The sequence below is a fragment of the Oryctolagus cuniculus genome, chromosome 16 (genome assembly GCF_964237555.1).
Source record: "Oryctolagus cuniculus chromosome 16, mOryCun1.1, whole genome shotgun sequence".
NCBI lineage: Eukaryota > Metazoa > Chordata > Mammalia > Lagomorpha > Leporidae > Oryctolagus > Oryctolagus cuniculus.
Window position 1 is genome coordinate 61,292,142 of NC_091447.1, and position 26,398 is coordinate 61,318,539.

Consider the following 26,398-nt stretch of genomic DNA (forward strand, 5'->3'; position numbering starts at 1 on the left):
CTTGATGTGATGGACCAGCCAGCAGGTGGATTCTGTCCCCACGGAGGGGAAGGAGATCATGGGTAGGAGGGAGCCCCCTCCCGAGGGCACTTGGACCGGCTGCCTGAATCCCATGGCCGATTGGTCTGGAGGTTGCAGTGGGGGTAGAGAGAGGTGTGGGATCCCATGAGCATCTTACTGTGTCAGGAGTGCTGTCTTCTCCAGCCCTGCCATTCAGCACCTCTGCTGGGAGCCTCATCTCTCTCCTGACACCACACACAGTCGTTTCTGGAAGGAGCACAGGATATGCTGGGTGGGGCGTCCTGGCTGTGAGAAGACTCCTGGTGGTGACACAAGGGCCTCACGATGTCTCCTCTCTGGGCCACCCATTGCCTGAGGGTCCAGCATTATCTATGTCCCTGGATGAAGAGAGCTTCGTCCCCAGTGAGTGGGGGGAAGCACCATTGCAGAAAAAGGTTGAGCATCTGACATGCCTGGATTCCTCTGAGCTTGGTGTCTTGGGCTTGAGGGCTGTCCCCTCTGAGCCTCAGTTTGCTGTTCTGTTAAATGGCCTCCTTTTTCCTCTGGATGACATCACCTGGGTCTCTCCACCCGATCCCCAAGGGGCTGTGGTCCCAGAGAGCTGAGGGCAGGGCGCCGGGTGATACGGGTGAGCATCTGACACAAAGCAGACTCGTGTCATATGGAGGACCTGGCACACAGAGGTCACATTTTGTGCAGAGCATGCTGCATGCAGTAGGTACAGCAGCAGACAGTCGACATTCTTCATGTAGAGGATCAGCACTCACTGCAGAAGATTTTTGTGGAGAACTTGAAACACAGCAGGCAGGAGTTAACAGAGAGCAGCCAGCACACAGCAGGAACATGTCATGGGGAACAACTGGCACATGGTACATGTGCTTTGTGTAGTGTGGCTGGAACACTGTAGACACAATTCACAAAGAACGGGCAGCACACAGTAGGCATCCTTCATGGAGGGTACCCAGCACACAGTAGGCCCACTTTATGACACCTAGTCAGCACACAGTAGGTACACTTTATAGATAGCACTCAGTACTCAGGCATACTGGTTGAAGAGGCAGCACACAGTAGGCACACATGTAAAGCCCTCAGCACACAGTAGGCCCACTTTATGTCCAGAATGCAATGACAGGACGTCCCCTGCAGTCTGTTGCACAGAGTAGGAACCTGGCACACGGCACGCAGCTCACGGAGCGGGGCAGCCCCTTCCCCACTCTCCCCCTGTTTGGAGCCCCCTCCTCCATGGAGCCCTCCTTTGTCCCCCTCTAAGGCTGTCATCCAACATCTCATTTCCCAGATAGGAAGACTGAGTCAGGAGGGCTTGCCCATAGTCAGAGCAAGGATGGGGTAGAAGGAAGACTCCACTCAGGGTCCCCTGCCTCCTGCCTGCTCTACCTGGACCCTCCATGTGCTCAGCCACACTCAGCCTTGCCCCCTCCCCACCAAGCCTCCTCTCCAACTTCTCTTCCTACTGCCTGGATCTGCCCCCAGGTGACCCCACTGAGGCTGGATTCTGTGTTTTGGCTCCAGCCTCGTCTGCGCTTGAACTCCTGCTGGGGCTGTGTTCGCAGTTTGAGGGCTGAAGTTTCCATCTCTGAGCCTCCTGTGTTCTGATACAACAGTCCAATGTCCTCCAGCCCCCAGTGATCAAAGAGCTCGAGCTGTTCTGAGCTAAGGCTAAACCTGGCTGTGTTCCCAGTCTCAATTTCCAATGTTTTTTTTCTCCTGTTGTACTCTGGCCTGGGAAGGGGAGGGAGTTGTTGTGAACTTGTCAGCCCAGAGTCACCTTTGCCCCTTGCTTGGATCAGAAGGCGTTCCACAGAGCTCTTGCCAAGCGCTCTGTGGACGGAGTTGGTTCCTGTCACCCAGATGGCCTTGCCCCCGCCCTCTTGGCTGGCTGCCCAGGCTGGGAGGAGGCAGCCACACCTGTGGGGATTGGAAGTTCCAGCCCAGCCCTGTCCAGATTGGCCTCATCCCACAGATTTCCCTAGAGCAGCTGGCCAAAAGCAATCCAGGGTGGTTGGGAGAGGAGGCTGTTTGGGGCAAGCTGGTACACACACACACACACACACACACACACCATCTCCACTCTCTCTGTCTCTTTGCCTGGATTGGCTGGATCCCCAGCCCAGAGCCCGCCCTACCCTACTTCCTGCCTCTCCACTGCCCTGAGCCCCCTTGTTCTCTTTCCCACTGCCTGCGGGATGCTGCAGCTGAGCCAGTCCTGGCTGGGGCTGGGGCTGGGGCTTGAGGCAGTCTCCCCATGGCTGCTCCTGCTGCTTGTTGGTGCCTCCTGGCTCCTGGCCCGCATCCTGACCTGGACTCACGCTTTCCATAAAATGTCTCGAACCCTCCGAAGTTTTCCAGAACCTCCCAGATGGAACTGGTTCTTGGGGCATCTGCACCTGGTAAGTGTGGCCACAGACAGGGGCTGGGGTATCCGGGTGAATGGACCCCCTAAGGGGCTAGGGGTGGGGCTCTGGGAGCTGGGAGTCAGGAGGGAGCTGGGGTCTAGGACAGCAGGGCAGTGAGCGAGGCCACTCAGCCACTCCTCTCAAGCCTTTAAACACCCTGTTCTCCCACCCTCATTGGCTTTATATCTCTTTCCTGCCTGCCTTCCCCACCTAGAGGGAACTGCCAAGGGATTCCAGGGTGGGCTGCATAGCGGGGAGACCCCTGGCCTCCCCGCATTCTCCATGCTGGACTGGGGGCCTCCTGATGGGACCATCCAGGGTCAGCTTCACATCTGGCCCATTTCCTCGTGCCTGCCCAGGTCTGGCTGCTGTGGTACCACAGGGATGAGCTGTGATGCCCCCAGGTCCACACACACGGGGCACAGCTGGACCAGGGCAGAGGTGTGGGTGTCTCTCAGTGCCTCCCTTCTCTGGCCACTTCCTGTCATCTCACTCTTCCTCCTTAAGATGCACCCTGGGGCCCTGTTGCCCAACTGCATGAACACTGGCCTCCGACTTCCCCTTTGAGAATCCTTGGTCCCTCTTGTGGCTCAGGCCCACTCTCCCCTTTGGGCAGTGTGGCCTCAGCTGTCTCACTTGTGGGTGGCAGCACCATGGGTGTGTGCAGAGGTTCAGCGAGAGGGTGCACAGGATGCACACAGCGCAGACCCTGGGGAGCAGAAGGTGCCCACATGTGGGAGCCCCAGTTCTCAAGGACAGTCAGGGCTCACTTGTGCTCTCCATGGGGTCTGCCAAGGCTGGAGGGTTCCCAGTGTGCAGACCCTCCTCCGTGGAGAGACTGCAGGCCGTGTGGACTGGGCAGCACATGAGAGGATGTGGAAGCAGACTTAGAGACAAAGCTTGTGGCCATACTGATGTCCCCAGAAACTGTTCCCATGTGGACCCTCCCTTTGTGGCTGCACCTGAGCGGGAACCAATCCCAGGATGAGTAAACCCATCCTCTTGAGCCAAGGATGGCCTCCCTGTGGACAGAGAGCATGCTGCTCCCTCTGACCGGGGATGCTCCCTTCTGATTTAGAGAGGGTCCCAGAGGGAAGGGGCGGGGAGAAGCAGTGGTCCCCCACTACCACTTCCTGCAGAATCCAGACCTGCTGCACGGTGCAGAGGCTGTGCCACTTCTGGGTCCTGCAGAGATACCTGCCGTGCTTCCTTCTGGAGGGAGCATCAGGCTTTGATAGCATACATAGCATGATGGATACCCATCGCTGTGGTGTCCATCAGGGTCATTCCAGACCCGCCTGCCCCCGACCCAAATCCATGGATGCTCAACTCCCTTTAATAAAGTTGCATAATGTTCGCCTAGAGCCCACATAACTCTCCCATATACTTTATTTTTTTTTATCTTTTATTTAATGAATATAAATTTCCAAAGTACGACTCATGGGTTACAATGGCTTCCCCCCCCATACCGTCCCTCCCACCAACAACCCTCCCCTTTCCCACTACCTCTCCCCTTCCATTCACATCAAGACTCATTTTCGATTATCTTAATATACAGAAGATCAGCTTAGTATACCTTAAGTAAGTATTTCAACAGTTTGCTCCCACACAGAAACATAAAGTGAAAAATAATAGATGATTTTTTTTAAATGATGATGAAATCAGATCAGACCTATTGTCATGTTCAATCCCAGTGAGAGTCAAGTTGGGAATTGAAAATTTCTTTCTTTCTTTTTTTTTTTTTTTTTTTTTTACAGAAGATCAGTTTAGTGTACATTAAGTAAAGATTTCAGTCGTTTGCACCCCCATAGAAACACAAAGTGAAATATACTGTTTGAGTACTCGTTATAGCATTAAGCCTCAGTGTACAGCACGTTAAGGACCGAGATCCTACATGAGGAGTAAGTGCACAGTGACTCCTGTTGTTGACTTTACAAATTGACACTCCTGTTTATGGCATCAGTAATCTCCCTATGCACCAGTTATGAGTTTCCAAGGCTATGGAAGCCCCTTGAGTTCTCCGACTCTTATCTTGTTTAGACACGGTCATAGTCAAAGTGGAGGTTCTCTCCTCCCTTCAGAGAAAGGCACCTCCCTCTTTGAAGACCTGTTCTTTCCACTGGGATCTCACTCACAGAGATCTTTTTGCCAGAGTGTCTTGGCTTTCCATGCCTGAAATACTCTCATGGGCTTTTCAGCCAGATCCGAGTGCCTTTAGGGCTGATTCTGAGGCCAGAGTGCTATTTAGGACATCCGCCATTCTATGAGTCTGCTGAGTATCTCACTTCCCATGTTGGATCACTCTCCCCTTTATTTATTCTATCGGTTGGTGTTAGCAGATACTAGACTTGTTTATGTGCTCCCTTTGACTCTTAGTCCTTTCATTATGATCAATTGTGAACTGAAATTGATCACTTGGAGTAGTGAGATGGCATTGGCACATGCCACCTTGATGGGATTGAATTGGAATCCCCTGGTATGTTTCCAACTCTACCAATTGGGGCAAGTCAGCCCGAGCATGTCCCAAATTATACATCTCTTCCCTCTCTTATTCCCACTCTTATGTTTAACAGGGATCACATTTCGGTTAATTTTCAACACTTAAGAATAACTGTGTGATAATTACAGAATTAAACCAGTCATATTAAGTAGAACAGACAAAAAAAAAATACTATGAGGGATAATGTATTAAGTTGTCCATTAGCAGTCAGAGCTATGCTGATCAAGTCACCATTTCTCATAGTGTCCATTTCACTTCAGGAGGTTTCCTTTTTGGTGTTGAGTCAGTTGTCACCGATCAGGGAGAACATATGGTATTTGTCCCTTTGGGACTGGCTTACTTCACTCAGCATGATGTGTTCCAGATTCCTCCATTTTGTTGCAAATGACTGGATTTCGTTGTTTCTTACTGCGGTATAGTACTCTAAAGAATACATATCCCATAATTTCTTTATCCAGTCTACCGTTGATGGGCATTTAGGTTGGTTCCAGGTCTTGGCTATTGTGAATTGTGCTGCAATAAACATTAGGGTGCAGACCGCTTTTTTGTTTATCAATTTAAACTCCTTGGGGTAAATTCCAAGGAGCGGGATGGCTGGGTCGAATGGTAGGGTTATCTTCAGGTTTCTGAGGAATCTCCAGACTGACTTCCATAGTGGCTTCACCAGTTTGCATTCCCACCAACAGTGGGTTAGTGTCCCTTTTTCCCCACATCCTCGCCAGCATCTGTTGTTGGTAGATTTCTGTATGTGAGCCATTCTAACCGGGGTGAGGTGAAACCTCATTGTGGTTTTGATTTGCATTTCCCTGATTGCTAGTGACCTTGAACATTTTTTCATGTGCCTGTTGGCCATTTGGATTTCCTCTTTTGAAAAATGTCTATTGAAGTCCTTGGCCCATCTCTTAAGTGGGTTGTTGGTTTTGTTTTTGTGGAGTTTCTTGATCTCTTTGTAGATTCTGGTTATTAACCCTTTATCTGTTGCATAGTTTGCAAATATTTTTTCCCATTCTGTCGGTTGTCTCTTCACTCTCCTGACTGTTTCTTTTGCAGTACAGAAACTTCTCAATTTGATGCAATCCCAATAGTTGATTTTGGCTTTGACTGTCTGTGCCTCCCGGGTCTTTTCCAGAAATTCTTTGCCTGTGCCAATATCTTGAAGGGTTTCTCCAATGTTCTCTAATAACTTAATGGTGTCAGGACGAAGATTTAGGTCTTTAATCCACGTTGAGTGGATTTTTGTGTAAGGTGTAAGGTAGGGGTCTTGCTTCATGATTCTGCACGTGGAAATCCAGTTTTCCCAGCACCATTTATTGAATAGACTGTCCTTGCTCCAGGAATTAGTTTTAGATCCTTGATCAAATATAAGTTGGCTGTAGATGTTTGGGTTGATTTCTGGTGTTTCAATTCTGTTCCATTGGTCTATCCATCTGTTTCTGTACCAGTACCATGCTGTTTTGATTACAACTGCCCTGTAGTATGTCCTGAAGTCTGGTATTGTGATGCCTCCGGCTTTGTTTTTGTTGTACAAGATTGCTTTAGCTATTCGAGGTCTCTTGTGCCTCCATATGAATTTCAGCATCATTTTTTCTAGATCTGCGAAGAATGTCTTTGGTATCTTGATTGGGATTGCATTGAATCTATAAATTGCTTTTGGGAGAATGGACATTTTGATGATGTTGATTCTTCCAATCCATGAGCATGGAAGATTTTTCCATTTTTTGGTATCCTCTTCTATTTCTTTCTTTAAGGTTTTGTAATTTTCATCGTAGAGATCTTTAACGTCCTTGGTTAAGTTTATTCCAAGGTATTTGATTGTTTTTGTAGCTATTGTGAATGGGATTGACCTTAGCAGCTCTTTCTCAGTCATGGCATTGCTTGTGTATACAAAGGCTGTTGATTTTTGTGCATTGATTTTATATCCTGCCACTTTGCCAAACTCCTCTATGAGTTCCAATAGTCTCTTAGTAGAGTTCTTTGGATCCTCTAAGTACAGAATCATATCGTCTGCAAAGAGGGATAGTTTGACTTCTTCCTTCTTGATTTGTATTCCTTTGATTTCTTTTTCTTGTCTGATGGCTCTGGCTAAAACTTCCAGAACTATGTTAAATAGCAGTGGTGAGAGTGGGCATCCCTGCCTGGTGCCAGATTTCAGTGGAAATGCTTCCAACTTTTCCCCATTCAATAGGATGCTGGCTGTGGGTTTTTTATAAATTGCTTTGATTATATTGAGGAATGTTCCTTCTATACCCAATTTGCTTAGAGTTTTCATCATGAAAGGGTGTTGAATTTTATCAAATGCTTTCTCTGCATCAATTGAGATAATCATATGGTTTTTCTTCTGCAGTCTGTTAATGTGGTGAATCACATTGATTGATTTGCGAATGTTGAACCATCCCTGCATACCAGGGGTGAATCCCACTTGGTCTGGGTGGATGATTTTCCTGATGTGTTGTTGTATTCTATTGGCCAGAATTTTATTGAGGATTTTTGCGTCTATGTTCATCAGGGATATTGGTCTTTAATTCTCTTTCAGTGCTGCATCTTTCTCTGGCTTAGGGATTAAGGTGATGCTGGCTTCATAGAAAGAATTTGGGAGGATTCCCTCTTTTTCGATTGTTCTGAATAGTTTGAGAAGAAATGGGATTAGTTCTTCTTTAAATGTCTGGTAGAATTCAGCGGTGAATCCATCTGGTCCTGGGCTTTTCTTTGTTGGGAGGGCCTTTATTACTGTTTCAATTTCTGTTTCAGTTATGGGTCTATTTAGGTTTTCGATGTCTTCATGGTTCAATTTAGGTAGGTTGCATGTGTCCAGGAATCTATCCATTTCTGATAGGTTTTCCTGTTTGCTGGCGTACAGGTCCTTGTAGTAATTTCTGATGATTCTTTTTATTTCTGTGGTGTCTGTTGTTACGTTTCCTTTTTCATCTCTGATTTTATTGATTTGGGTCTTTTCTCTTCTTTTTTTAGTTAGTTGGGCCAATGGGGTGTCAATTTTGTTTATTTTTTCAAAAAACCAGCTTCTCGCTTGGCTGATTTTTTGTAATGTTTTTTTGGATTCAATCCTATTAATTTCTTCTCTGGTTTTAATTATTTCTCTTCTCCTACTAGATTTGGGTTTGGTTTGCTGCAGTTTTTCTAGGTCCTTGAGGTGCGCTGAAAGCTCATTTATTTGGTACCTTTCCAATTTCTTGGTATAGGCACCTATTGCTATAAATTTGCCTTCTCCCATATACTTTAAATCATCTCCATATGACTCAGTATCTAAAACAATGTGTGAGGTGTGTACATAGTTGGACTGAAGAAACAAAGCTATACCTACACTGTACAGATTGAGTTTATTTTTTAAATGTGTTGGATCAACACTTAACCAAGGGGCTGGCGCTGTGGCGCAGTGGGTTAACACCCTGGCCTGAAGTGCCAGCATCCCATATGGGCGCCAGATCGAGACCCGGCTGTTCCACTTCAGATCCAGCTCTCTGCTATGGCCTGGGAAAGCAGTAGAAGATGGCCCAAGTCCTTGGGCCCCTGCATCCATGTAGAAGACCTGGAGGAAGCTCCTGGCTCCTGGCTTAGGATCAGCGCAGTTCCGGCCATTGCGGCCAATTGGGGAATCAACCATCGGATGGAGGACCTCTCTCTCTCTCTCTCTCTCTCTCTCTCTCTCTGCCTCTCCTCTCTCTGTGTAACTCTGACTTTCAAATAAATAAATAAATCTTTTAAAAAAAGAAACACTTAACCAAACCTGTGGTGCAGAAGGCCAACTATAATCTATCTATCATCTACTTATCCATTCATTCACCATTCTATTATTCTATCTAGTTAGCTATTGACCCATAATTCTACCATCTGTCCATCTAGCATGTATGTATGTATCATCTATGTAACTATTATTGTCATATCTTGTCTGTCTTTCCATTATTCTATCTATATAATGGTATTCTACATGTATCATTCTATCTATCCATATCTATCATCTCTCTGTCTATATCTCTCTACTTCTCTATCCAACATTTTATATATGTAACCATAATCTGTGCATATATTGTTCTATGTATCTATCATCTGTTATCTACCTATCCGTCATTCTTTCATCTCTGTAACTGTAATCTATCTGTATACATGTATCATTATATACATATATCTATTATATACATCTATATACATGTATCTATATATATGTATCATCTAGATACATATGTATCATTGTATCTATGAATGTCTATCCATCATCTCTCTCATCTACCTATATCTATGTACATATTATCTATCGACCACTCTGCTTTTTTTTTTTTTTTTTTTTTGACAGGCAGAGTGGATAGTGAGAGAGAGAGACAGAGAGAGAAAGGTCTTCCATTTGGCATTGGTTCACCCTCCAGTGGCCACCACGGCTGGTGCACTGTGGCCGGTGCACCACGCTGATCCGAAGGCAGGAGCCAGGTGCTTCTCCTGGTCTCCCATGGGGTGCAGGGCCCAAGCACTTGGGCCATCCTCCACTGCCTTCCAGGGCCACAGCAGAGAGATGGCCTGGAAGAGGGGCAACCTGGACAGAATCCGGCGCCCCGACCGGGACTAGAATCCGGTGTGCTGGCGCCGCTAGGTGGAGGATTAGCCTATTGAGCTGCAGCGCCCGCCGACCACTCTACTTTTAACTATATGACTATTATCTTTGTATATGTCATACCATCATCTATATATCTATGCATACCTATCCATCATCATCTCTCTCATCTCTCTATCATTCTAACATGTCTATCTACCTAATTATTTATCAAAGAGGGGATTTATTACAGGAATTGGTTTGCATGATTATGGAGGCTGAGAAGTCCAATGGCCCAGGAAACCAGTGGTGTAATTCAGTCTCAGTGCAAAAACTGAGAAAAACCCAAGGAGGCTGCTAGTGTAAGCTGTTGATCCCAAAGGCCCAAGAATCCACAGTTCTGGTGGCCGAGGACAGCATGTGGTGACCCACCCCCCACAGAGAGTGAATTCACTCCACCTCTGCCTTGGTATTCTCAATGGACTGGACGATGCCTGCCCTCATTGGAGACAGGATACCTTCCTGACCCAGGCTATCCACTCACATGCTGCTCATTCACATGTTTCTTCTGGAAACATCCTCAGAGCACACCCAGAAATCATGTCTTATCAGCTCTCTGGGCATCCCTTAGCTCAGTCAAGTTGACGCTGGAAATGAACCACCCCAGGAGGTGACTGCCCCACCTTTCTTGCAGGTCAACTCCACAGAAGAGGGCATGAAGGAAGTGACCCAGCTGGTGACCGCCTTTCCCCAAGGCTTTCTGATCTGGATGGGCCCCATCATGCCTCTCGTCATGCTGTGCCACCCTGACGTTGTCCGACCTGTCCTGAACGCCTCAGGTACCCGGGCAGTGATGGTGGTGGTGGGCACCATGGTGCATCCAGACACTTCCAGCCCCCTCAGCCCCAAGTGGCTAGGCAGCCCCCAGTGCTCCCTGGCCCCCTCCCCTCTTCTCTCCCAGCTATCTTCCTCTTTGTTTCATGCATTCACCAACCTCCAACCACTGTCTTCTTCCTCCACTGCTATCTGACCCCCTTGCCCTGGAGTGCTGGGCTCCTCTGTGTTTCCAGGATGCTTCAGTCCAAGGTTGAGCCCTGTTTTGAAGAGACAGATCAGAACTGAGACATGTGGCCAGGAGTAAGCCAGAGGGAGACGGGCTGCAGCAGCTCAGAGGAGGTGCCACATCTCTGTTGGGCCAGGCTGAAGTCTCCCTGGAGGAGGACCTGTCACAGCTGGTTCTGGAGTGATAACAGGTGCTGCAATGTTGGTGCAGTGGATCTCGGTAGCATGCGATGGTAGCAGCCTTGCCTCTGCCCAGGCCCAGAGTAAGGTGGAGGCTCTGGGCTACTATTTCTGTGACAGCCACCTCTGATGGGACAGATCCTTCTGCCCTGATCAGTGGTTTGTCCCCTGCATGATCATTTCCTCTCTGCTCCAGTGCCTAGGAATCTCCTCTAGGAGACTGCCCCCTCCCATTGCCCTCTGCCCTCTCCACCGCACACAGATCAATGATAAAAGAATGGGCAATGTCCACCAGAAAGTGAGGAGATCCTACACAGACCCTTGTTCTCTGTGGCTTCTGAAAATTAGATGGATGAGAACCCAGGTTGATGAGGTTCGTGGATCCAAACGGGGAACAGCTGTTTCTGCAACCCCGAGACTGTGGAATTCTGGCTGCCCCGCACCAGGGACGTGGGGAGGGAGCCCAGGAGGGGATTCAGCGCTCAGAGAGGGGGATGGGGCTCTGGGTCGAATTTCCAGGGCTCCGTCTGGGTCCCTGCCCACAGGTCCTTCTCTGGCAGCCTAGAAAAGCCTGCATCGGTCCTCTTTGTTCTTCTCCAGATTCAGAGCTCGGAGGAAGGCCTCCTGTCCACCCAGGGCCTGGCACGCACGTTTGGGGATGTGTGCTGCTGGTGGGTGGGGCCCTGGCACGCAGTCGTCCGCATCTTCCACCCCGCCCACATCAAGCCTGTGCTCTTTGCTCCAGGTAGATAGCACGGTGGCCACCGCTTGCCTGATGCCAAGGTCTCTGTGCTGCCTCTGTCTGAGCAGGCGACCCAAGTGCAGACAGGAAGGGCTGTGGCAGAGACACAGCCATGCATGGTCTCATCCTGTCACATTTGCATTTATACCTGGGTCCTTGGTTACACCTGGCATATGTTATACCTGGTTCACCTGTTGTGGACTTAGCTTTGGAATGTAGTAGATGATCATGTCCAGAGCCCAACATGGCCAAGGGCATTGGAGGCATGGCAGATTCTTGTCTGTAATGTGGTTTAAGTTTGTCTTTTTGTCCTACTACTCATGCCTGTCCACATCGGGGACTCATCTGAGATCTGTAACTCAGGTTCTTTTGTGAAATGTCTGTCACCTTTTTTTTGAGTCTTGTCTGAGGTATGTCTGAGGGTATATTCAAGTCATGTCTGTTGCCCAACTAGGTCTTGCCTGGATCACAGTTAAGATATCAATAGGAACATACTTAAGTTCTGCTTGTGGGGCACGCTGGAGTCATGTCAGATGGTCACAGCTCCATGTCAGAGCATGTTATGCCATGTCCAGGAAGGCTGTAAAAGTTATGATCATGTCAGGACATGTTAAGACATGTTGGGGCCAAGTACCATATTCCAGGTGCAAGTGAGGAGATTTCAGAGTGCTTTGGAGTAAGCAGTATCCTAGGTTCATGCAAGGATTTTTTTTTTTTTTTGACAGGCAGAGTGGACAGTGAGAGAGAGAGAAGTTTCAATGCATATTTAATTTAATTAATTTATATGAGAAGTAGAGCTACAGAGAGAGAAAGGAGAGAGCAAGAGAGCGAGCGTGCGCGCGCGCGAGAGAGAGAGAGAGAGAAAGGTCCTCCATCTTCTGGTTCACTCCCCCAGTGATCACAATAGCCAGAGCTTGGCTGATATGAAGCCAGGAGCCAGGTGCTTCTTCTGGGTCTCCCATGCAGTTGCAGGCACCCAAGCACTTGAGACATCTTCTACTGCTTTCCCAGGACATAGCAGAGAGCTGGACCACAAGAAGAGCAGCCGTGACTCAAATTGGTGCTCATATGAAATGCCAGCACCACAGGCGGAGGCTTAGACCACTATGCCACAGTTGTGACACCCATGCAAGAATGTTTTAAGAGCTGTGCTGTGCTCAGGTGTTGCAGAACACAGTATGCCATGTTGGAGCCATGTGAAGGCATGATGTAGTATGATGGGCCATGTTAGCATGTGCCTTTGCTCTGCTGTGCGTCTTGAAGCCTGGTCTGGTTCCCACTAAATTTTTCCCTCCTTCTTTTCCTTCTCTATCCTTGGTACCCTTCTTGCTTTGTTGGGTTGGGAGGGGGGAAGTGCACACTGATGACTGACAGCTTATACCCCATCCAGGGTCCCTCCTCTGCCCTCTCATGGCCCCTGATTGTCCTTGTCCCCAACAGCTGCCATTGCACCCAAGGACAGAGTAATATACAGATTCCTGGAGCCATGGCTGGGTGAGTAACTGAAGGTGGGAGGGTTCAGGCCACCCTTGGGGGGCCAGGGGGAGGTGATGGCCTTGTCCTCTGCCCATGGCTGCCCTCCTAGGGGATGGGCTTTTGCTGAGCGCCGGTGACAAGTGGAGCCGCCATCGTCGCATGCTGACGCCCGCCTTCCATTTCAACATCCTGAAGCCCTACATGAAGATTTTCAACAAGAGTGTAAATGTTATGCATGTGAGTGCCTTAACCCCAGGACCCTGGATGGAGTTTCTGGAGCAAAAGTGGCCACAGACGTTTCCATTCAGAGCTGTTTGATCTGTGGGTAGCTATGAGGCCATTGTTGTGTCTTTCCCTTTGAGCTTGTTTGCTCATCACTGTAATGGGACTCCTAACTAAAAGACAAGAGTGCTTGGGTTTGGATCCTAACTCAGTTCGTGGGTCCAATTTTCAGCTAGTGTGCACCCTAAGAGTCAGCAGCTGATACCTCAAGTCCTTGAGTTCCTGTCTCTCCTTTGTGGGAGACCTGCATTGGGTTTCCAACTCCCAGTTTCAGTGCTGGCCTAACCACAGCCACTGCAAGCATTAGGGAGTGAACCAGTAGATGGGAACCCTGTCTCCTGCCGCCTGTCTCTCACATCTCTATCTCTGGTTTCATCTATATCTATTTATCTGTCTGTATATCTATCTATCTATCTTCTGACACTAAAATAAATGAATGAGGCATTTTAAAAACTACCAAAAGGGTGTTCAAGACGATTTCATGAAATCATGTTCCTGGCACACAGTAGGTGCTCAGAAGGCATCAGTCTCCAAGACTGTCTCACAGAAACTCCAACAGACTCAAGATGTTGGCGAGCAAGCTTTCATAGTGACTGTTTCTGAGTTGTGTGCCATTCAAAACCCATTGGTTTCAAGCAATGAGGGTTTGTGACTGCTGATAAGCCCATAGATCATGTGGCTGGTTCTCCTGAAGTGAATAGGATCACTCACAGTGCACGATAAGTTGTGGGTCAGGAGACAACGCTGGTGATCCTGGCTCTGTTGTCACACCTTTTGTGGCTCGGCTGGCTTTAGAGCAATCTAAGCTTGGTCACATTGACTTTTTCCAAGTGTTTTCCTCTCTGAGAAAGGACATCTTCAGCTCTCATGGCAGAGACAATAGTTCAGAGGAGTGAGAGGAGGCTTTGCTTTGTTGGCATTATTATTTCCTCACTTTCACCACCTTTTGTTGGTCAAAGAATCAAAGCAGGAGGGAGCGATGTAGACTTTCTCTGTTAATAGAAGTTGCTGAGAAGTTCCATTGTGAGAGGTGTGGATACAGGGAGAAGCAGAGAATTGGGGTAAAGGATTTGTGAAGTGACTAAGATTTTTTTTCTCACAAACAGTCTGATAACTTAGCTCATTACTGTTTTCATGGGTTCTGCCAGAAAACATGGGACCCCAAGATCAGAGACGAAAGGGGATTTATAACTCACCAAACAAACAGTATTGTGTCTCTAAATTTTTTGGCTTGCAACCTTTCTCCAAGCCACCCAAAACACATGTGGGTGCCACAATTGAGATTCAATGGATGCCTGTTCATATGGTATAGTCTATTACAAAGTATGAGAATTAGGCTTAGGAAATCGAGTTTTTTATCAAGTTTTGTTAATATAAAGAGATCAGATGTTATGTATTTCATAGACACAACTCTAAGAAGGTAGTGGTACTCCTCTTCCCATCTCCCTCTCTCCATCCCTCCCTCCTTCCTTCCTCCCTTACTTTCTTTTTTCTTTAATTTTCCAATACCATCTTCAAGTTTCCTCAATAATCAGAAGCTTAATGCACTACTAGCCATAATGTTCAACAAGCAAAAAGTAGAAAGACCATTGTTGTACAGGAATATAGAGAAGGGCTATAACAGCAATCAAATCATAAGATGCCAATTTCATTCTTATACATTTTTTGTATTCTATATTAACTACCACATAGCAGAGGAAACATATATTTGCCTTTTGGGGACTGGCTTATTTCAGTAAACATAATGGCTTCCAGTTGCATTCATGGTTTTGTTTGGCTTGTTTTTTGCAAAAGATAGGATTCCATTATTTTTTATGGCTAAGCAGTATTCTGTCGTGTATATATGCCACATTTTCTTTATCCAGTCATCAGTTAATGGACATCTGTATTGATTGCATACCTTAGCTATTGTGAATAGAGCTGCTATAAACATGGGGTTACAGATAACTCTTTTATATGCTGATTTCTTCTCGTCTGGGTAAATTCCCAGGGGTGGGATGGCTGGGTCATACAGTAGATGTAGTTTCAGATTTCTGAGGACTCTTCCATACCAGTCGTACTAGTTTACACTTCTGAATACCCTGCTATTGGAAGTGCAAACTAGGAAGTCTGTTTTTATGGCAAGTGAAAGGACTCCTGACTTTTGTACAGGCGCAGTCATACCTCACCCCTCAGTATTATCTTCAAAGGTTAAGGATCAGGTTAAGAGAAGGAGGGATTAGAACACCTGACATACCTAGCAAGGGTGCTCAGGGCCCCCTGGAGAACTACCTCTCCCAACATATGGGTATTTTCTTAATTCCCCCATGATGGGACCTGGCATTGTAGTGTAGTGTATAAATCCATTGCCAGTAATACTGACATTCCACATGGGCACCGGTTCATGTCCTGGCTACTCCACTTCAGATCCAGCTCTCTGCTAATGGCCTGGGAAAAAGCAGCAGAAGATGGTCCAAGTGTTTGGGCCCTTGTCACCCATGAGGGAGACCCATATGAAGTTCCTGGCTCCTGACTTTATTGCAGAAAGACATCTGGGAAGTAAACCAGTGGATGAAAAATCTCCTCTCCTCTCCTCTCTTCTTCGTCTTATCTCTCTCTCTCTCTCTCCATCCCTCTTCCTCTCTCTTTGTAACTCTTTCAAAACAAACAAATAAATCTTTTAAAAAAAAAAGAAATCCCCATATCATTATGAAGATGAGGATGGCTACTATTGATTGAGTGAAGACTCACCACATACTACAGATGATGACATGTGCCAATTCCATGCTATATTCTGCCTAATTTAATTTTCAGAACCCTGTGAGGTACAGGTTATTTGTACCCCATTATGGATGATGCAGCTAGGGGTCAGATACATTAGAGAGTTTGCCCTGGCTCACCCAGTTAGTGAGTCTGGAATGGTATACCTTTGACACCACTTTCTGGAATGATGTACCATTGATAAAGGTTTCTGGAATGTGTATCATTGACATCACTTTGATTGATCTGGCACCCAAACAGGTCAACTCAGCTGTTCCTGTAGACTTGACATGGCTCAGGGAGGAGTAATGAGCTCACCAAGGGCACTCAGAGAACAACAGGAAGAGTTGGGACTTGGACCCAGGTCTCTTGAGACCAAGTCCAGAGTATTCCTCTCTAGACAGTAACAGCATTCATGCCCACCAGGGTTGGTCCTCCCTGGGGTTGAGTGCCTGGGGCAGAGTAAGAGAGGCTGAATTTGGGAGAGTCCAACATGGTGGTTGGATTTAGAGAACCAGGACCCAGCCCTGCCTCTCTCTTCTTCTCTGGCCAGGCTAAGTGGCAGCGCCTGGCCTCGGAGGGCAGTGCCCGTCTGGACATGTTTGAGCATGTCAGCCTCATGACCCTGGACAGTCTGCAGAGATGCGTCTTCAGCTTCGACAGCAATTGTCAGGAGTGAGTCTTTGCCCAAGCATGGGAACTCGGCTCATGAACTCAAGGGAGGAGGTGGGGGAGAGAGGACTGACTGGCAACCAGGACAGCCTTCCTGGAGGAGGTGGTTAGATATAGGCATTGATATACAGGAAGAGAGAGAGAGAAAGAGAGAGAGAGAGAGAGAAAAATAGTGGCCTTTTCAGATTGAGACAGACGTTTGCGTGAAGGCAGGGAGGCCAGGATGAGCAGAGTGTGAGCAACAGGTGGTGAAGAGATACCTTGGTTCAAGGGGTAGGCAGTAGTTAGTTCTTAACAACATTGCAAAGCCAGTCAAGGCAGTATGAAGGGTTATCCTGAGGTTTCCAGAGAAGTCTGGACGTATTTGTGAAGATGATGGGCTTGGTCACAGTTGACTTTTGTGAACTGTCGTGTAGACACGTAATGGAATTGACATTGGAGACAATGAGGCCATACACAGGGCCACCCTGGGTCTGTTGGAGCAGGATGATGTCCATGGACAATTTCAAAAAGGAGAGAAGGGGCAAGAGAGAAATAAGAAGAGTATAATGTCCCTAGATACTGAGCTCTGGGTGTCTGTACCACAGAAATAGGGCAGGGGGTGGGTGCAGAGGGAGGAGTGGATTTGGAGAGGCAAGTCTCATGCTGATCTGTGGGGCTACTTGCAGACACACAGTCTCCTGATGGGAGGCAGCTGCTGGCTGCTGGGAGAGTCCTCAGGCTTCAGATGTGTTGATTTGTTGCCTCTCTTTATGACCTCACCCTGCAGGAAGCCCAGTGAATACATTGCTGCCATCTTGGAGCTCAGTGCCCTTGTAGTCAAAAGACACCAGCAAATCCTCCTGCACACAGACCTCCTGTACTACCTCACCCTCAATGGACAACGCTTCCGCAGGGCCTGCCGCCTGGTGCATGATTTCACCGATGCCGTCATCCAGGAGCGGCGCCGCACACTCCCTAATCTGGAGATTGACGACTTCCTCAAGGCCAAGGCCAAGACCAAGACTTTGGACTTCATTGATGTGCTCCTGCTGACCAAGGTGGGCTTCCCAAGGATCTCAAGTCAAAGGCAGCATTATGCCCAGTGTCAGTTAAAAGCATGTGGACTTGATCTGGCATTCCCTGGAAGGTACTAGGAGAAGGGAGGGAACATTTAAGAGATGACTATGGAATGCAGGCATCAGGGGCTGCTAAGTCTGAGACTGGGAAGAGGCTGAAATTTTACTCTTGGCAAGTTCATCAGTTAGTCTGCCACAATCAATGTCTATGTCCAAGTCTACATAATCTATCCCCATCCTCTACTGACAGGGGCGCCAAAACCCCAAATCTGAGCAGTTAATTCCTTGCTCACAGAATTTACAGCAGCCACATCGGGACTATAGCACTGGCTTCTCCCTCCCACATTTCCCCAGGACAAGGCAACATTTTTATTTGTATGTGCAGCAGGGCCTGCACGACAGATGGGGCTCTGTATTATGAGTCTGGTGGCACCTTGACACTTTCTTTCTTCAGTGTGTGTGTGTGTGTGTGTGTGTGTGTGTGTGAGAGAGAGAGAGAGAGAGAGAGAGAGAGAGAGAGATACTTTGTCCTAAAGCATAAACAAATCTTTCCAGTGGAAAGATTATCTACAGATTTCCAGATAAAATGCCTCCAGGTGGACTTGCCACCCTGGCATATGAGTCAGTATCTTTGGAGCAACACTTAATCTCAGACTTTCAAGGCAAACTAATGCCCAGTCCTCCTATATCCCAGATTGTCAGTATTTTTTTCTCAGAAACTCTTCAGCATGCAGAAACATGCAAATACTCATGGATCATTAATTCTTCCCAGCAAGCTCAGGAGGGGGCCCGAGAGGTGGGGGTCCTGTATGGTCACCGAGAGAGATCTGGGGGTACACAGTGGGCTTGGGTCACTGAGTGAATGACAGGGGTTTAAAGATTGTCTCAGGTTAGTCTCAGGAGCTAGTGTGATGTGGTCATCTCGTGTTGATTCCAGGATGAAGATGGAAAGCATTTGTCAGATGATGACATACGGGCAGAGGCTGATACCTTCATGTTTGAGGGTGAGAGTCCCATGTGGACTGCAGTGGGGGCAGGCGTCTCTGCATCCCGTGGACGTGATGGGTTGGTCCTAGATCATGCCATAGTCTCCCCATCCTCCTTGAGGCCTCCACACAGGGGCGCTTTCCACGCTCTGGTGCTGAAGCAGCCCAGAGACCCGAGCACGCCTTGCTTTCCCTCAGGCCACGACACCACGGCCAGCGGTCTCTCTTGGGTCCTGTACAACCTCGCACAGCACCCAGAATACCAAGAGCGCTGCCGGCAGGAGGTGCGGGAGCTGCTGAGAGACCGGGAACTTAAAGAGATTGAGTGGTGAGTGTGGGTCCTCCTGGCCTGTCCCTAAGCCCCTCTCATTGGGTCAGCGCTCCACAGTGGGGCAGGAGGGAGGTCTTTTTGTTGATTCTGCTGTTACTCCCTGGTGCACTGGCTGTCTGGCAGGCGAAAGACCGCAGGCATGTGGGGCAGAACACTCTGGGTTCTAAATGCGCTTCCCTCCCACTCCCTTCCCCTCCTTCCTGAACTTTCATTCCCCCTCCAAACATCCTCCCTCCCTGAAGATTTGTGCTTCTTCCTGCCCCCTAATTCCTGCCCTATTGTCCAGGAACACCTGGTGGGAAGGGCCTTGCATCTCGTGTACAGAAGGCCGTCTTCATCCGTCCAGGAGACTGTCTTGGCAAACACAGCCCACAGTGCCTTCCCAGCTGTATTCTGTGCTCTGGAGACCTGGGAAGCACCTCTCCCAGGGGTCCGTCTTCTAGGAGCTTCCATCCTCATGGGGACCAGCCCCAGCCCAGTCCACATGAGTAGCGATAAGGATGAGAGTGGAGAAGCAAGGCTAGAGATAAAACGGTTGTCTCACCCAAGAACCTGAACGATGAACCTATTCGGGTGCCTCAGTGGGCACAATGCTGTGGCTCAGAAGAAAGCCAGGGCCAAGGAGTGAGGAAGAAGCAGGGAGGAGAGTGCTGGGTCATGATGAGAAGATAACACTGGACACGACAGTGGAGGCTGGTTGCAGAATTGGCAAATAGTGCCAATGGCCTCAGTCTTCACCCCAGGGAACCATGGGAAGTGATTGAGCAGAGGACATATTTGTCAGATCTAGGTACCAGAAATATCCTCCCAGGGCTACTGTGGAAGGCATACCAGAGAGAAGAAGCATGAGGACAAGGGCACAGAGGAGACCTGAGCCTGGCAGAGGGTGGATGTGGAGAAGGGATGGCATGGCACACGCATCTGCCCTCCCACACTAGCCCTTACTCAGGACATCTGCCCTGTGAGGTGGAGAAGCAGTTTTATCCTTTCAAAACCAAAATCTGGAGCAACCTCATGCACTTGGTTTTTTAAAATGAGTGTTTATGATAACAAATGACTTGCCTTCTTAAACCTCATTGTCAATGATTTCTGTCTCTACAGAAAATGGTTATTCTTACACTAACACTTTCTGAACAACAACCCCATTTTCTATGCAAATCTGAATGTGTTGATGAAATAGACACAAGCCTGCATATTAGCAATATATCACTGAGATCTTTTCTTTTCCTCAAAATATTTGTTTTGCAAAATGGATATTTTTTAACTTTGTCCCTTATTTGTAATTGGCAACTTTAAATTATATATATTTATGGGATACAACATGAAGTTAAGATATACACATGATGTGGAATGATTAAATCTAACAAATGGATGTATTCGCCATCTCAGGTACTCATTATATGTGAAAACATTTGAGTTGTATCCTCTGAGAAATTTTGAAAACTACTCTTTAAATGTTTATAATTTATTTTTGAAAGTCCGAGTTACACAGAGAGAGGGAGGGACAGAGAGAGATCTTCCATCCACTGGTTCCCTCTCCAAATGGTCATAACAGGCAGGGTTGGGCCAAGCAAAAGCCAGGAGCCAGGAGCTTCATCCGGCTCTCTCATGTAGGTGCAGGGGCCCAAGGATTTGGGCCATCTTCCACTGCTTTCCCAGGCACATTAGCAGGAAGCTGGATCAGAAGTGGAGCAGCAGGGACTTGAACTGGCACCTGTATGGGATACCAGCACTGCAGTATAAATATATATAAGAACATATCATCTGTCTCTCTGCTTGGCTGTGTATCTAACAGCCTATCAACATATCTATCTAATCCAGCTATCTTTTTATAGGTCTATCTATCTACATATCCTGTCTACCAACTTTCATCTATCTGCCTAACCAACTCCTTGTCAATCATCATTTTATCTATGTCTACCTGACCATCTTCAGCATCATTTTTAAGCAAATGTGCTACCTTTTCTTACAGGTCATTTTAATTTCTACTTTAGACATCATTGTGTTGACACAATGACTATACATATTTATGGGGTACCGTGGGACATTGCAATATAAGTAACAAAGCATAATGATCAGATGAAATACCTCATATCGCATTCATCATTTCTGTGTGTTTGTGCTTGACTTTGTGAAAAATATCTTCCAAAAATGACTGGCTTTATTTTCTCTGGTATTTCCCTCCTTTTCTGCTTTTCTCATTATCTATTCTGCTTGTCTCAGCTCAGATGTCTGGGCCATCCAAGTTTATTTCGTTGTAGGGAGAAAGCTCTCAGCGGGTACCAGGTGGGCAGTGGGCTCTGTGCTGCTCCCTGGACAATGTCTGTGTCTTCCTCAGGGACGACCTGGCCCAGCTGCCCTTCCTCACCATGTGCATCAAGGAAAGCCTGCGGCTGCACCCCGCGGTCACGGTCATCTCTCGCTGCTGCACCCAGGACGTGGCACTCCCCGACGGCCGGGTCATCCCCAAAGGTGCCCGCACACCAGTAGGGGGCGCCTCCGGGGCAGGGCAGGAAGGGGGTCCACCAGACACGGGGACCTTGTCCTCACTGCCCTGTCCCCTCTCCCACAGGCGTCATCTGTGTTATCAGCATTTTCGGGACCCATCACAACCCAGCCGTGTGGCCGGACCCCGAGGTGCCCTCCCCACCTCCACCCTTGCCCATACCGGGGGTCCCAGAGGGAGGAGGGGGCAGGGCATGGGTCAGTGAGACACCAGCTTCCCCCACCACGCACGCACACACGCCTGTGTCTCCAGACCCGACTGTGCTGGGAGACCCCGCCCAGCATCCCTGTCCCCTCCTGGCCTCCAGGTCTATGACCCCTCCCGCTTCGAGCCAGAGAAGATCAAGGACAGGTCGCCGCTGGCGTTCATCCCCTTCTCAGCTGGGCCCAGGTGAGGGCGGTGGGTGTCCAAGCCGGGCTGAGTGACGGGGCAGGGTCTGGGCATGAGAGCGGGGGAGGAAGTGAGGAGGGGGCGTTGCTGAGGCCTGAGTCTGGGTTTCTTCCCTCCCTTCCTTGGGAGGTCGGGGGCGAGGAATGCAGCAGAGCTGGTCCAAGAAGGCCCATAGGAGACGCAGAGCCCCTGTCTGGTGTGCAGGCCTGGGTTGGGGCCTGGGTCTGGGCGAGGGTGGGAAGATAGGAAAGCCCCCGGGGGTCCCAGCAAGATCCTGCACCAGGTGCAGGAGCGATGGGCCAGGTGCTGGTCGGACAGCAGCAGAACCTCGGTCCCCGACTACTGGTCCGAGTTGGGGGCTGGAGTCCGGGACAGGCGGGGGGATATGGAAACGCACAGGGGGTCCCAGACAAGGGGTGCCCCCTCTCTGCCCCAGGGACCCCTCAGGGTCAGGTTCCCAGAAGAGAGTTCTGCACGCAGTCAGCACATCCTCGTGGTCCACTGATCTGAGCTGGGCGCTGGGTCAGGGGATGCACAAGCCCACAGGGGGTCCCAGGCACGGGTAGCCCCCTCCTGTGTCCCCCAGACCCGGCAGGTGGGGAGGGTCCCAGGCCGCGGACCCGGGCGCAGTCTCAGCCCAGCCTCGCCCGCAGGAACTGCATCGGACAGTCGTTCGCCATGGCCGAGATGAAGGTGGCGCTGGCGCTCACCCTGCTGCGCTTCCGCGTCCTGCCCGACCGCGCCGAGCCGCGCAGGAAGCCGGAGCTGATCCTGCGCGCCGAGGGCGGCCTCTGGCTGCGGGTGGAGCCGCTGAGTGCAGGCGCGCAGTGACCACCGCGGCCGGCCTGGGCCCCACCTGAGCCCACGCATCCAGCTTTGCACAATCCCAGGAATAAACTGTGCTCTCTCCTCTGCCTGAGCCTTGCGAGGAGCCAGCAGGGGACGCTGCAGGGACCCAGGATGGGCGTGGAGGGTGCAGGGTGGGCTGGTGTGTGTCTCTGGCTGGGGACAGGGCCCCCATACCGGCAGTGGGCTCTTCTCCAGCCGAAGCGTGGACCACATCCCACGACAGGAAACAGGAAAGGGACTGCAGTTGAGGACAGACCCATATAGGGTCGTGCTGGACCCCTAGGAGTGCCCCCAAGACAGAGGTCCTTGGCCTGCCCACTGCCCAGGGCAGGAAGTGCCTGCAGCTTCCACCCCAGGAGCCTCGGGGATTCTAGTTGCGTCCCTGCTCTTGCCAGCATGTGTGTCCCTGGCCACTGCTCCAGTCTGGACCCCCAACCCTTTTTTGGCCTCCCTGATGCTGCCCAGGATGCCTGGCTGACAGATACTGGCTGAAGCCCCAGCGTGCGCCACAGTGGGCTCCTCCTTCCCCCATTTCACTCCCAGCCTTCTCCTTCCCTCTCATCCCAGGTGCCCATCTTGGGGCGGGTGGGGGCAGGGCCATAGCCTTGGACTCTTGAGATTCAAAGCCAGACCAAAAATCACCCCCACGGGTTTGGGGCCTGGGCCCCGGGCTTGATGCTACAGCGAGACTTGGAGAAGTTAATCCTCCCTGCTTCCATCTCCCCAGCGGTCGAATGGGCACGACAGCCACACCTGTTGCCCTAGGGTTGTCCCTGGGGCTCTGTGTGAGGGACTGAGCACTGTGCTTGGTGCATGGAAAGTGCCCCGTAAAGGAGGCCACTGCTCCATCCTCTCTCAGGAAGCCTGGCTCCTGCAGACCCAAGTCCTCTTTCAAGACTGTTGTCTCTGTGCCCTGGAACTCAAGGGCAAACGTGTACCCTGGGTGTTGGTTGAATCAGTCCTTGCCCCACCGGGCAGTGTGTGTAGAGGGCTTGTTTCTGAGAGTGCTGGGGGCACCTGGAGTGGCACGGAGGTGGGAGAATAGAGACAGCTCAGTTCCTTTCTCAGAATATTATCCTGCTACCGATGTCATCTCTGCACCTTGATCCCTGCCAGCCCTCACTCCACCTTCCCCAGCAGATGCCCCCTCCCTCTGCACTCGGCCTGCCTGGATGCTGCGTTCCTTTTTAAATATTTACTTACTGATTTATTTGCAATGTGCAAGTGCACACACACACACAGACACACACACACCTTCCACCTCCTGGTTCACTCTCTGAATAGCCACAATGGCCAGAGCCGGGCCAGGAGCCAGGGGCTTCATCTGCATCTCCCACGTAGGTCGCAGGAGCTCAAGCACTTGGGAGCATCTTCTGCTGCTTTCCCAGGCACGTTAGCAGGGAGCTGGATTGAAGTGGCACTGCCGGGACTTGAACTGGCGCCCTTATGGGATGCCGGTGTTGCAGGTGGTGGCTTACCCAGCCATGCCACAGCGCCAGCCTCCTGGATTCTGATTTCCTAGTATCTCAGTCTTTCCCAGTCCCATGTTCCCTCTTTGGAGCTGAGAGTCTCACCCTTCATCACAGCCCAAAAGAAAAAGCTGGCAAGATGTTCCTGAGACTGGAGAGGCCGATGTTCAAGTGGATCTGGGAGACAAGCCAGTTACAAGCGTGCAGTGAGACCGCTATGGTCACCGTGGAGTTGACCTTGGAGTTGCAGTTTTGTAGGTGAAGGGTGACTTAGTGTTCACAGATCACTTTGTGGTGTCTTAATTCCTGTGCGTGTGTGTGTGTTCTCACTGCATTAACTTTCAAAATTAACGAACATACTTTGTTTTGAGAGCAGCGGTTCTGGGTTCACAGCAAGTTAAGCAGAAAGTAAGGTGGGTTCTGTATACCTCTGTTCCTCCTACACACACACCAGGGCGCCATGAACACCCACAGCCAGAGTGCTACACTCAGCGCAGTGAATGAACCTTCACAGACACGTGTTTCCTCCCAAGTCTACCCCAGGGGGCACTCTTGGCCTTAAATACCCTGTAGATTGGACACAAGTATAACGACGCGTATCCACATGTACCGTGTCGCACAGAAACCTCACAGCCCTAATAATCCTCTGAGTGCCACCATCCATCACTCCCTCTCTCTACCTCCTGCCAACCGCTGATCTCCATGCTGTTTCCATAGCTCTGCTTTTCCTAGTCCACCAGACAGCTGGAAGCACACAGAGGGAGCCCTCCCAGATTGGCTGCCTTCACTCACTGATATGCATCTAGGTTTCCTCCACCTCTTTTCATGGCTCCATAGCTCATGTTTTAAAAATGCTGAAGAATGTTCCATGGGATGCATGCATTAGAGTTTAACTCTCTGTCCACCTACTGAAGAGCATCTTGGTTGCTTGCTTGTTCGAGCAATTATGAGTGAGGCTGCTACAAACCCGTGTGCTGCTACCAACATTGTGAGGACATAAGTTGTCAGTTTTCATGGGGAAATGCTCAGGAGCCTGGCCGCAGGGTTTTATGATAGAGGGTGTTTGTAATATTGACACACCGTCTTCGTAAGTCGCTGCGCCATTTTGCATTCCCATCAGCAACAAATTAGAGTTTCAGGATAGAAGAGCAACATACAAAGATCAGTGCTTTGATACGTTAATAATAAACTAGCTGAAAAACGAAGAAAGAAGTCCTGTTTAAAATAGTTACCAAAAATACCTAGGAACAGATGTAGCCACAGGTGAAAGAGTGAAAAGAGATTAAAATACCCATATTTTTATAGATGCAAAAGAGTTGTGTAATATAATGGAAGTTAGAACTTTTCCATTTGGCTTTGCAATGCATGAGGAGTGAAAATTGAAACTAATTCCTGGTTTTCATTAATATAATACAGAAAATGCATTTTTAATAAGAGCAATTACAAAATACTATATTTGGAGAACTATATGACCCAAAGACAAGTTTGTTATCAGAATAGATATGTTAAGAGGTATAGAAAACCATCTGTAGACATAATACTAGGAATTTAAAGTAAATGACCAAAAGACTTACTGGAAATAAATTGATACATTATCACTCATATTAGGCACCCAATAACGTACTCATATTTGATGAATTATTCATGTTTTTGGGTACACAGAAAATCAAGTGATAAGTAATGTTAAATAACTTTATTAAAAATGTTAAATAATTTTAATAACATTAAATGATTAGAAAGCTTTAATAATTATCCATATTTTAAAACTAATTATTCACAGACATAAATGGGCAGAATTTTTGACCAGCAGAGGATTTTGTTATTTTCAATAGGAACACAAGTGTTTCAAATGAACAGGTGCTAGGTCTCATATACATAGCAGGATATAAGACAGCAGACACCAAAGGAAATTGTATTGTGCGGGCTCTGTAGGTAATAGCAGAAACCATGGGCTAAGGACTAACCAACAGGCAGTGCCGTGATGTAAGTTAAGCCTCTGCCTGTAGCGCTGGCATCCCATAGGGGCACTGGTTCCAGTCCTGGCTACTCCATTTCTGATCCAGCTCTCTGCTATGGCCTGGAAAAGCAGTGGAGGATGGTCCAAGTGATTGGGCCCCTGCATCCATGTAGGAGACCTATAAAAAGCTCCTGGCTCCTGGCTTCAGATTGGCCCAGCTCCAATCA

At 48.9% G+C, this 26,398-nt stretch overlaps 1 protein-coding gene across 1 annotated transcript; it reads left to right on the plus strand.

The window, feature by feature from the left end:
- The first annotated feature begins 1,981 nt into the window (after positions 1-1,981).
- On the plus strand, positions 1,982-22,810 carry LOC100348038 (cytochrome P450 4F2). Its single transcript, XM_002722795.5, has 12 exons — positions 1,982-2,429; positions 10,167-10,311; positions 12,897-12,950; positions 13,042-13,169; positions 16,507-16,628; positions 17,395-17,665; positions 18,621-18,687; positions 18,868-18,997; positions 21,339-21,472; positions 21,573-21,637; positions 21,814-21,896; positions 22,550-22,810. Exons 1-12 carry the CDS (start codon positions 2,226-2,228, stop codon positions 22,725-22,727), a joined length of 1,581 nt encoding a protein of 526 aa, XP_002722841.2. The 5' UTR covers positions 1,982-2,225; the 3' UTR covers positions 22,728-22,810.
- The last annotated feature ends 3,588 nt before the right edge of the window (positions 22,811-26,398 follow it).